The sequence below is a fragment of the Marmota monax genome, unplaced genomic scaffold, assembly GCF_021218885.2.
Source record: "Marmota monax isolate L192 unplaced genomic scaffold, Marmota_monax_Labrador192_F-V1.1 WCK01_AAM20220418_F8-fsc00016, whole genome shotgun sequence".
NCBI classification, from domain to species: Eukaryota; Metazoa; Chordata; class Mammalia; order Rodentia; family Sciuridae; genus Marmota; species Marmota monax.
Window position 1 is genome coordinate 23926733 of NW_026695209.1, and position 13408 is coordinate 23940140.

General features: G+C 35.7%; 1 protein-coding gene across 1 annotated transcript in view; it reads left to right on the forward strand.

The window, feature by feature from the left end:
* The window catches only part of Chmp2b (charged multivesicular body protein 2B), a 40395-nt gene extending 29460 nt beyond the window's left edge, over window positions 1–10935 (forward strand). The window contains exons 5-6 of the mRNA XM_046430528.2: window positions 9513–9619; window positions 9813–10935. Of these exons, the coding sequence (XP_046286484.1) occupies window positions 9513–9619; window positions 9813–9923 (218 nt within the window). The 3' untranslated portion in view covers window positions 9924–10935. The remainder of the gene's footprint in view (window positions 1–9512; window positions 9620–9812) is intronic.
* The last annotated feature ends 2473 nt before the right edge of the window (window positions 10936–13408 follow it).

A 13408-nucleotide genomic window follows, 5' to 3' on the forward strand; every position in this document is an offset into this window, starting at 1 on the left:
AAAAAATTATGTAACATTACAGAAGGCACTAAAAGAAAACAATTTTCTTAACAATTTACATTGTCTTCACCGGCACTGGGATGAAGATAGGAATTCTGGCAATAATGGCTAAAGAAAAAATTATGTAACATTACAGAAGGCACTAAAAGAAAACAATTTTCTTAACAATTTACATTGTCTTTAAGAGAATTATTAAATATAATGAAAAGGAAAGGTGAAAGTAAACAAACAGATCTGTTAACCTTCTTTTTTGTTTACATATTAAAACAATCCTCAACAGTTGTTTACCCAATTTAAATTAAACCATATAAATCACGTGAAAAAAAAAAATATTTGGATCCATTTTATCATGAGCGCTCATCATATATGATATATGGACATACGTACATTCAAACATATAACACAAAACACAAGTGTGCACACATAATATAATACATACAACACATAACATTATAGTAAAGGCCTTATAACTTTTTACAGGTGAAATCTCCATTGCAATGTTTAAAAACTCTATAGTCAAAAAATAGAACTGATCAGCAAAACATTAACCTAGGTCTGTATGAGCTCAAAAAACAAAATAGAACTTCATGATATGGCAAAGGGCAATAATAAAATAGATATTGAAAAAAGCATCCTGGTTCTGTTGCAGATGTAAGAATAGCCAAACTGGAGTTTTGGATATCAGTTGTTATGGATTTGAGCCAAATCATCTTCTTTTTGGTCTGTAGAAATCGCTTTAGTTAATCTTTCTGGAATCCAAATCGGCTGCTGTTCTCCCTGTGGAAACACATAAACAGACCCTCGACTCCAGACAATCACTGGGTCAGGACCTTGGTTAATCTCTCTGGAACCCAAATCGGCTGCTGTTCTCCCTGTGGAAACACACAAACAGACCCCCGACTCCAGACAATTACTGGGTCAGGACCTTTCCATTGTCCTGTTAGAATATCCTTCCAAAGTACCTTGGGCTTATGTACATTTTTTGGACACATATGCCTTTCTGCAGCACTAAGTCCTGATGAATCCAAATTTAAAAAGTTTAGAGTAAAAAGGGTTATTTTAAGTTTATCTTTGGGGAATATATACCCCTTCCCAATTCCTTCTTTTTGCTTTAATAAGTACATTTTAATAGTTTGATGAGCTCTTTCAACTATGCCTTGTCCCTGTGGATTGTATGGGATTCCTGTTATATGAGTAATGCCAAATGTTGAGCAAAATTGTTTAAAAGAGGTAGAAGTATAACCAGGGGCATTATCTGTTTTTAACTGTTTTGGAACACCCACAGTGGCAAAATTTTGTAAGCAATGAGCTATAACATCTTTAGTTTTTTCTCCGGCATGAAGGGAGCCCATCAAAAATCCAGAAGAAGTATCAACTGTAACATGCAAATATTTTAATTTTCCAAATTCTGGCAAGTGTGTGACGTCCATCTGCCAAATATGGTTAGGTATCAATCCTCTAGGATTGACTCCAAGATTAACTTGTGGTAAAAAGGTCACACAATTTTGACATTGTTTTATTATTTGTCTAGCTTGTTCCTTAGTTATTTTAAAACGCTTTTGTAAAGTATTAGCATTGACATGGAACTTTTTATGAAAATTTATAGCTTCTTCTAGTGTAGAGAAAATATGTATGTCATGTGTAGTTTTATCTGCTAAATCATTGCCCAAACTAAGGGCTCCAGGCAATCCTGTATGTGCCCTGATATGTCCTATAAAGAATGGATCTTTTCTGTCCCAGATTAGACTTTGTATAGTGGAAAGCAAAGAGAAAACAGTAGAAGAAGGGGAAATCCTACCAGCATCTTCAAGAGATACTATAGCATTAACTACATACTGACTATCAGAAAATAAATTAAATACAGAATCTTTAAACATCACAAAAGCTTGTAAAACTGCATTAAGCTCTACCTTTTGAGCTGATTGTTTGGGTACTAAAAATGTAAAAGTTTGATCAGGGGTAACGACTGCTGCTGTACCATTATTTGACCCATCAGTGAATATATTTGGAGCATTCATGATAGGTGTTTTTCTTGTCATTTTTGGAAAAATTACAGGATGCAATGACCAAAAAGACAATAAAGGATTAGATGGTAAGTGGTTATCAAATGAAACATTAGATTTGCACATGATTATTGCCCAAGTATTTAACTCATTAGCTAACTCATCAATTTGATTCATAGTATATGGAGTAATAATTTTATTGGGAGAAATTCCAAACACTCCCTTTGCTGCTTTTATTCCTTTGAGTATTAATTGTCCTACAGCCTCAGGATACCTAGTAAGAATAGTGTTAGGAGAATAAGATAAATGTATCCATAATAATGGACCTTCTTGCCAAAATACTCCTGTAGGAATATTTTTTGTTGGTAGTACAATAAATAATAAAGGCAAACTTATATCAATTCTATCCAAATGCATATTTTCCATATATGTTTCAATGATTTTTAATGCCTTTCTTGCTTCAGGCGTTAACATTCGGGGTGAATTTGGATCTGATGGACCTTTTAGGATATCAAATAAAGGTCCCAACTCTCCTGTTGGTATACCTAAATAAGGCCTTATCCAATTTATGTCTCCTAATAACTTTTGAAAGTCATTAAGTGATTTGAGTTGATCTACTCGTATTTGAATTTTTGGTGGACGGACCATGGTTGAGGATAATAGAACTCCTAAATAATTAATTGGAAAATTTAATTGTACTTTATCTATTGCTATCTCTAGATTATAATTTTTTAATAAGTTTGTAAGTGTGGCATAACATTCTAGCAATGTGTTTTTATCTTTGTGTGCTAATAATACATCATCCATATAGTGAAATATTTGTAGTTCAGGATTTTGATTTCTAAGTGGCTGGATTACTTTGTTAACATAAATTTGACACATAGTTGGGCTGTTAGCCATCCCTTGAGGGAGTACTTTCCATTCATATCTCTGATCAGGACCTTCATGATTCAGTGCAGGGATAGTAAATGCAAAACGTGGACTATCCTCAGGATGAATTGGAATTGAAAAAAAACAATCTTTAATATCTATAACTAAAACATACCAGGTTTTTGGCAAAGCAGACAACTGAGGAATCCCTGATTGAGCAGGTCCCATAATAACCATCTCATTATTAATGGCTCTTAAATCTTGCAATAATCTCCATTTACCAGATTTCTTTTTGATGACAAAAATGGGAGTATTATGGGGAGATACAGAAGGTTGTATATGTCCTTCTGCTAATTGTTGTTTGACCAGGTCATGGGCTGCTTGTATCTTTTCTTTAGTCAGGGGCCACTGAGGAACCCATACTGGTCTTTCTGATTTCCAAGTAATTTTTATTGTCTCAGTGGCCCTTTCTGAAAATCCAACCCATGTCTGTCTGTTCCTTGATCTATTTGTATTGGTGCTGCTATACCTTGTTCTTGTTTTTCTAATCTTTTTCCTTTCCTAAAACCTTGTCTAGTCATAATAGTGGGTGCATTTTGGTTGATGTTATTTGTTAATGTCAAACCTAATTGATCTAGGACATCTCGTCCCCATAAATTTACGGGAAGATGATCCAATACATATGGCTGTATAGTTCCTTCACATCCTTCAGGATCCTTCCAATCTAATACCATTGCACTTCTATGGGGATTAGTCGCCACTCCTAGGCCTCGAAGCGTTTGAGTGGCTTGTTGTAATGGCCAATGTTTTGGCCATTCTTGACGAGAGATGATGCTAAGGTCTGCACCTGTATCCAGTAGCCCATTAAATTCATGTCCTTGAATATTTAGTTTTAGCATGGGGCGAGAATCTAAATTTAAAGAAAGCATAGCCCAATCTACACCTGTGGAGCCTAATCCCTTGGAACCTCTTTCTACAGTACGACTGGAAAATTTATCATGTAGGCTGGGTATTATTAGTAACTGTGCTATTCTATCTCCTGGTGAAATTACTGATATACCCTTTGGAGAACTGGCTATAATTTTTATTTCACCTTCATAATCGGGATCAATTACCCCAGGACTTATCATAAGTCCTTTTAGAGTAGAAGAGCTGCGTCCCAATAATAAGCCTACTGTTCCTTTGGGAAGAGGTCCTTTCACCCCTGTGGGAATGATTTGAACTCCCATCTCTGGAGTTAGTACTGCTCTGGCGGAGGCGCAGATGTCCAACCCTGCGCTCCCTCTGGTTTGTCTGATGAGGGATCTGATGGACAATGTGTCCTGGGCACTACCCTGATGGGGTTGCTGGGTTCCTCCAGTGCTCCGTATATTTGTGGTTTTGGGCCCCGGAGCATTGGGCCCTCCTGTCCGTTTTTTGGCAATGGAGCCCGATGCCTTTCTCCACGATATCGTGGATAAACACCTGGTCCTTGTTCGTTTTTTGATAATGGAGTACCCTCTATGGTGGTTTGAGAACGGCATTCATTAGCCCAATGTCTCCCTCTACGGCATCGTGGGCAAATACCTGGTATTCTACTCCTTTGATACCTAGTTTTGTTAAACCCTCCTCCAATGGGGCAATTCCTTTTAAAATGTCCTGTTTGTTCACAATTGTAGCATGTTCTTGGCCTGGCATCTAAAGCCTGTTTTACTGCAGCTGCCACAATTTGCCCTTGTTCATTAATGTCTCTGGCATCTAAAGCCTGTTTTACTGCAGCTGCCACGACTTGCTCTTGTTCATTAATGTCTCTACATAATTTAATATATGTGTTTAAATCTTCATGTTTCCATGGTCTAATGATATCTCTGCACCAACGATTCGCTTGCTCATAAGCCAGGTGTTTTAGTAATGGCATTGCTTGTTCTGTATTCCCAAAAACTCTGGTAGCTGTTTGAATAAGCCTATCTACAAATTCAGCATAAGGTTCATTAGCTCCTTGTATTACCTTAGATAATTGACCTTGTAAACCTCCATGTCCTTGTAAAGTCTTCCATGCCTTAATTGCATCTGCAGCAATTTGTGCGTATACGCCAGGATCATATGCAATTTGTTGCTGCTGATCCTCATAAGGTCCCTTTCCTAACAACATATCTAGATTTCTCTGAGGATAACCAGCTGCTGCATTTCGCCTAGCCGTCTCCTTGCAAAATTCCTCATTGGCAACCTTCCATAACAGGTATTGTCCTCCATTTAGCACAGCTTTACACATATTAGCCCAATCTGCTGGCGTCATGTTCAAGTTGTTAATGGATTCGACCATGCTTACAGTGAAGGGTGCTTGAGGACCATAGGTTGTTACAGCCTCTTTTAGCTGCTTCACTGTTTTGAAATTTAAAACTTGGTAAAATCGCTGCCCTCCTGCCTCAAATACAGGGCATGTTAATATTTGAGACCTTGTCTCAGGATCCCAACTATCAACTGCGGGGGTTGGGGGCCTCCCAGCATATGGAGGTGGCGCTGTTAGTTGGACACTTATGCCCTCTGGTGATAGAAAGGTGTTAGTAGCAGTCTCCTGTAGAGGTGGTGCTGTTGGTTGGACACTTACACCCTCTGGTGATAGAAAGGTGTTAGTAGCAGTCTCCTGTTGTAACTTTCCCCCTGATGGCTTTTTCTGTTTTACACTTTCTTTCTCTGTCTGACTAGCTTGAGAGGCCTTCTCTTTTACTTGAATCTTTTCCTCTGTCTGACTAACTTGAGAGACCTTCTCTTTTACTTGAATCATTATGTCTTCTCCTTCCTCTACCATTGTCTGAACTGAAGGCTTTGGACTAAGCAAACAAGATATGAACGTCCACAATGGCAATGTGCCAACTGGCAGAGTCCCTGGGCTTTTCTTTTCTATTCTTTTTAAATCTTCACCATGATGGTTCCATTGTGATATATTTAACAACTCCTCCTTAAAAAGCCATGGGCTACATTTTTGTATTGTATCAGCGTATGCCCTGATTGTTCTTGATTTTACTGAGATGCCTCCTTCCTCTAACAATTTACTTAACACTCTTTCAGTTTGTTTTTTACTAATTTCTGATCCCGTATTTCTACTATAATACAACCCAACAAGATAACGCCTAACAAAACTGAAACTGAGTGAAACAAAATTGGAACAACACAAAATCATTATAATAGCCTCCTGAAATGTCCATCCGTCCTTTCTCCCTATCTGTTCCTCAGATGTGAGCGGTTTTTCTTCCATCTTACACATCTCCAGGGACAGGCAACTTAAAACAAAAGTGAAACAAAATAACAAAAGAAGAATCTTAAAATGGCTACCCATCCTCTCGCCCTGCCCTCAGGGGCGAGCAGTTCACTTACCCTCAGTCGCTCCCCGTGCGAGCCACCAAAATGCCGCAGTCTGGCTGGGCACAATCAGGAGCCACTTGTCAAAAGAAACTAACTTTATTTTTAGAACCACACACGACAAACAAAATAGTCTCTCAGGAAAAACCCTCAGAGCCTCAACTGCCACCACCGGCTTTCCCCAAGCCTCTCTCTCCCCCACAAGCTTCTCCCCCCCTCCCACAATCCTCCTGCTCTTGAGGCCGATTGGCTGGGTCACGTGGGCGGAGCCAAAAAAGTCCCCCAATGAGCAGCTCCGTGGTCTGAAAGGGCAGGGAAACAGTCCAATGAGCATCACCGCAGAGGAGCCAATCAGCTAGATGTTGCTGGGGCCGAGGAGCCAATCAGCTAGATGTTGCTGGGGCCGCTGTGAGCCAATCATCAGCCAGCAGCTGGAAGTTTGCTGGCAGCTGGAAGTTTGCTGGGGCCCCTTTGGCTGTGGCTGTCAACAGGGATATGCTGATTTGACTCTGCATATCTGCCAGCATTTTAGTTCGACAGCATTTGATGTATAAAACAGTATCTATTTAAATTGCTAGGGTTTTCATATTCACTGTTGCTGTAGGATTTTTTTTCAGAGCATCAAATTTTTTCCAAGGGTATAATGATACTGTATGTGTATCTTTGATAGGTCCAGACCTTTTTTTATTTTGTACTTCATGCCTTTACTTTGAAAATGTAGTTTTTTTTTCGAGGCTCTTGAAACATTTTAGTAATTGTCTAATGACTGAGAGAATTATCATTTATATAATGATCATAGTATCTAACAAATTTGCATGTGATTTCCGGTGATGACACAGGTGTGAGCAAATCTTAGAGGAATTAACTTTTCCATTAAGCTATAATGAAAAGAATCAAGCCCTTATTTATCTATCGTGTCTATCACAGTTGTTTCCATTAGTATTTTAGTACTTTGAAAATCAGTACAAAGTAAAGCAGTAATTTATGGTTGTTTTTTCAATAGATTAGTAAATAAAGTAAATTAACAAAATTTTCACCAAAGATACATTGAAAGTGGAAACGAATATATCTTTTTTGAATGAGAATTTATTGCTGTATTGTTCCAAAAGTTGTCCACATTCAAGTTTTAGAAACAAGGTCTTTGGGAAATCTTCATTATGTCTTTGATTAGTTTTGTCATGCCTTTTCTGAAAGGATTCTTCTCTGTTAATCCCTGGTTATACTTCTGTGTTTGTTCTCATCTATCCCTTTTTTCATTATTTCTCAAACATTTCTTTATTCAGGCCCTTAAAAACTCAGACCTGGGCTTCCCATTCCCTATTACTTCCCACCATCCAGGTAGCACAGAAGTTTACCTCTAGGGTATGCTTGACAGATTCTTTCAATGACTTCCTATTTATCACAAAGTAACACCCTCAAAATAATAAATCATAAATCAAAACCAATTTTCCAGTGAAGTTCTTTTATTTTGCCAGTGACAATATTGAACTCCAGAGAAGTAAAATACCTTTTCCCAAAAGTTGAATGGATACTGAAAGGAACAACTGGTACTAATTCATGTCTTAAAAATGTTCACTCTGTTTCTTCAGAGATGATAGTCTATGATTTTTTTTCTTATCCATTAGCTTTTGAGCCTTATCCAATTTTATACTGTTGAATTAACACACAAAAAAAATCAGCTTTTCAAATCATGTTCATACAGACCAGAAATCATAACCAGTATCAAGCTTTATTATTGATGTCAAGGATATAAGCAGCTGAGAGTAATACAGGCCAAGCAGGGAGAAGATTTGGAATCACAAATGATTCTCTGTATCTATTTTTCCTATCTCAGACACAAGATCTCTGATCAGTAATCATAGAATAATAGATAATGCGGCAGATAAAATTGCTTATCATCCTGTGTTGAAGAGGAGCATTTAGATTATGAAATAACTCCAACATGTTAATTCCGCAGATGTTTAATGGTCATATGGCATTTTCCAGGATCCATGGATCATAAGCCCACAGGTTGTAGGTTTGTCGCTATTACTATCCTAGAGGACATTCTGCTGTGAGCATTGTTTCAGTAGAAGAGGATTGTTTCAGTAGCAGATATTTTGTCTTTTACCAAGAGCCACTTATCAAGGTGGTTTCAAGGAGATCAGCCTACACTACCTGTCTTTCCTCTGAGGTACTATTAGAGGCCCACCACTTTAATATTTTTCATCTTGCCCTTTTCTATTCATGTACCTTGAATCCCAAACTGAAAAATTTACTCTTCTTGTATGTGTTCTGACTGCTTCACATGTCTGCATCTCTTTTTGGTCAAACCTTAGGCATGCTTCTAAGATTGTCATTCACGTATTCCTTTTAGCTGAATGTATATAGTTTCCCTCTGAAACTATATAAGCATCTATTTCTCCATGTACTATAATGTATTTTGTTTCCTACTCAAGAATAAACTACCTAAGATCTTTATTTTTCTCCAGTTTTCCATTGTATTTGTACTACATGCCAGTGTCAAAGATAAATGAGACATAATCCCAGGACTTTAAACATTCCTTCCCCTCAACTCAGCATGCTGCCCTCTATGTAGAAGGCTTTTGATAAATATTTTAGGCAGGGAAGGGAAAAAAAATCAAGGATTACAGCAGTAATAATTTTGAAATGTTAAATTGGACATTATTCTTTGGACAAATTCAGTAAACTATTGAACCTTTGACCCTATTAGAATATTCTGCCTATGTATTGAGAGTATACTTAAAAATAGAAAAATATGATATAGGTATAAAAAGAGTAAATTGTCACCCACATACTAACAGGTTATTTGATTCTTGTATATTTTTTCCTGGTTAGGTTTAACAGCTAGCAGCTCACAATTTGTGGATCATATTTAAAGACCTTAAGCCTTGTGAATATCACGGGGTTTTGTTTAAAGATATAATTGTTTTTATTAATTTTTTTTTTCTTTTTTGCCATGCTAGGGCCTTCATGTATTAGGCAAGCAATCTACCACTATGCTATGTCACCAGCCCTAAAGATAAGATTTTTTAGAAAATCAGAGTAGAACTATTTCATTATAGGATAATTTTTCTAGATATGAACATTATTCTAAATTTAGTGGTTTAGAAATGTGTTAATCAGTATACTTCACTGACATTTCAAAATGACTTTTGTCTTTCATTGGTTGACCTAAATTTGCCTTCTGTAATGTAAAAAATATGTACACATAGTTGGACTATCTTCTAAAAATGTGAAACTGATCTGAAATCTGTTTGAAAGTAACAGCTTTGTTTTATTCCCCCTCCCTCCACCAAGTCAACGACACACTTGATGACATCTTTGATGGCTCTGATGATGAAGAAGAAAGCCAGGATATTGTGAATCAAGTTCTTGATGAAATTGGAATTGAAATCTCTGGAAAGGTATGAACATCTTCTTTTCTTAGATGAAAATAGTTTTGGCCACTTTTGTTCATTGTTTTAGGTTGTCCATTAGTGTTAACATGTTTTTATATTTGCTTCAAAAGTAAATTACTTTGCAGCTTATCCTTATGTTCTTACCCAAGAGTTTGCAAATGAACATTTTTTTTTTTCTCTTTTTGTTTCTTTATTATAGATGGCCAAAGCTCCATCAGCTGCCCGAAGTTTACCATCTGCCTCTACTTCAAAGGCTACAATCTCCGATGAAGAGATTGAACGGCAACTCAAAGCCTTAGGAGTAGATTAATTAAAAAGTCATGATATTTTTGTGTACTGATTTAGTATAAAGCAAGCACAGTGCAGATTCCTTTTACAAAAACACATTTATTTTGCAAAAATGAAAACCATGAGTGAACAGTTGTTTCCTAACCCATGGCCATTTTGAGTCTTGCCAAAGAATAACAATGATGCAAAAATGGAAACAGTTTGAATTTTAATTAGAACTATTTAGGAGTGATGATATGTAAAACTGGATTTCTTTTCTGCATGGCATAGAGAAATTATAACTATTACTTAGTGTCTGTTTATGTTCTAAATCTTTTTACACTGAATACAAAATTCTTGTTAAATGCCACTAGGCACCAACTTAAGGAAAGAGACTTGTAAAAATATTAAAAGTATGTCGTTAATTCTGTATTTGTTGCTTGTCCTTTGTAAATGATTATGTGTTATGACCATAGGCAGTTCATCTGCCAAATTATTTTTAAATGATCAAAAAGAACAGTGCTGTTTCAACATCTGTCTTAAAACTGCCATGAGGTTTTCCTTTTTTTTTTTTTTTCCTTTGGGAGAACATTCTAGTTGGTAAGTTTATTACCTTTCAAAATGTGCTTGGGACCTGCCTTAAACAGTACAAACATATTGTGCTCATCTTTAAATTATTTTACCTGGCAGAAAAGAATTTCATTTTAAACTAAAAATTGAGGCCTCTTGTAACAGTTTTGCAGGCTCTCTTCTAAACCTTATGAAAGTGAACTAAATATAATAGAAACAAAGACACTGAATTCATAATGCTTCATAGTAATCCATAGTATATTTTTGTCTTTCTTCCAAGAACTGAGATTTTCTCCATGTAACTTAATTTCTGTTTAATTTAAATTGAATTAATGTATATTATAATGTATACTCTAAATTGAAGGCATTATTCTTAATGAAGTACAACTGTACAACTACTATGACAATACTTGACCTAAACTTTTAAAATAAAATCTTAACTTTTTTTGGGTGGGTTGGTGGTAAATAAACAACTTTGTCAGAAATGATTGCCTATATGTGTATTACTATGTTAGCATTCTCTGAGGTGTAATTGCTATGGTATTTTATGTATACAGAGAATAAGAGAACAATAGTTAGAATTTTTAATTTGGTTAGTTTTGAAAATAATGTTACAATATATGGATTCTGACACATCCAACCACAAAAACTCTGGAGTTGTTTATGTATAACTTGGTGGATTTGGGGTGGTGGACATTTGGCCTGATGTTGGCAAAGTCACATTTTAGGACTAGTAGACATGTACTGTGTGGATTGTGGAAGGAACAGAAAACTAAGCCATCTAAGTTTAGAATCCATCAATTATACTGTGTTTACTAAGAACATATTCACAATTTCCCTGAAGAGAGATGAGTCAAAACAATTTACTGGATTATGGAATGTTGACCCAGAACATGTTTTGGTTCTTGAATGTACATAATAATGCCATTTAACTTTAATTTCTTGTTTACATGTGGGGGCTTTTGGTTTTTTTAAACTATTTTGTTAAAAAAAACTGAATAAAGATTTATTACTGTTATCCTTTTTTAAAAAAAACTCTCTTTTACTGTTTTTGGCTTCTGCTAAAATTAGAATTCTTATGATGTTTGGTAATTTTCAAAAGAGTGCTTTTTATTATTTTCTTGGAAGGAAAGTGGAAAACTCTGCTACATAACATTTTCACAACAAAACAAATTGTCTTTTTAAGAATTAGCATTTGGTACAGGATTGATGTTTGTGAATGGAGTAAGCCTAAGAAGTGGTGGTTTCATGTTAAATTATTCTGATAATCTCTTACTGGAGTTTCCAAGGACTAAATTTTAAGTTTTATATTTAAGCTCATAATTCTTGCGATTGCTTTCATTTCTGTTAAATGTGGATACCACAGAATTTTGGACTCAAAACAGAGTATACTCCATTCTGACTTGGCTACATATATAAAATGCTTTGGGTGGCATATTTATGATCACAATAAATTTGTAATGTTACTCTATCTTTTACGAAATATTGAAAGTTCCTTTTGGTCCTTTGAGGAGCAAGATATTTTATAGATTGAGCTTAATGAATGTTGATTATTTATTTATTTTTTTAAACCCTGTTCTCTGTAACTTGGTAATAGGATTTTTTTTTTTTTTTTTTAACATTTATATTCAAGCTGCAAGGGGTTGCCAATAGAGAGGGCAGAATAATAACAGCAAAATCTCTGGTACCAAATGGGAAGCAGTGCAATGTCACATTTTGTTACCAGATGTAAATGTCATGGATGGAGGAGATTTGAGAGTACCAGAGAACTGGAATGTGAGGGTATGAAAATGTCAGTACACGTGATGATAACACCTGGTATTAGGAAACAAAATGACCATCTGTCAGGATGATTGTGTTACACAGACTGTACTTTATACTCTTAAGATGAGTGTCTGGTTATGGCAGGAGCTAGTGGAAAGGGCCTCAGGATTTTGACACTATAGAACGGGAGTAGGAAGCCAGCCATCTATATGAGCTTTGTGTTATTTGACCCACACTGTGATTTTATATTTTGTTACTCCCATTTGAATGCCAATAGGAGCCTGTACTCCCCCTTTGGCCAAAAGTACATTCCCTACATCCACTTGCCCCACTTCTAGCCTGATGCTTGTGGACCTAATTTAAATATATTCCACTATTTTAGATACTTCTATGTCAAAACAAGATTTGTCCCAGTATGAAAAGGAGTGACTTTCTTCTTTGATGCCGCTACTCTGCACAAAAAAGTTTCTCAGCTGCAGAAAAAGATCAGCCTTCTTATATCTTCTCTATCAGCCATTCTTCTAACCCTAGTTCCTTGAGTCAATTGAATTGAGTTCCTGTCATGTATAACTAAAAACAACAAATAAAATTTTTTTAAAAAAGCAAACCTAAGTATTGTGAAATCTGATTTCAGACACCCCAAAATACCTTCCACGGTCCCTCAAGGACTTGAAATGCACACACCTTCCCATCCCCCAATGCTAAAAACATTTCTTTGAGTAGATAAATCCTTTCCAAAAAATGGAAAGTTACATGAATCAGTTTGTCAACAATCTCTAAGTAAAGCTTAATGTATCAGCGTAATTAACAGACCTTTCTAGTTTAATGGATGAATGCACTGAATTCCTAAAGACGGTAATACCAAGTATTCCTTCAAGATAATTGCTTTTTTTTTTTTTTTTTTTTTTGCGGAGGAGTGGTAAAAATTAGTTCACAGTGCTGGTTTTACCTTAATTTGAAAAGTATGATCTTATGGATGAATTTATGATTAGAAAGTGGGTGTGGGTGGATGTGTATAAAATCTTGTTTATATTATATAAAGTAAGTCATGTTAAATATTACCAGCAGATCTATAATTAAAATGCAAAAACATTGATCTAATTTCATATTGTATTATGTTTCTATTTTAAGTTTTCAAAATACATATATGTAATTTTGCATATATATATATATATATATATATATATATATATA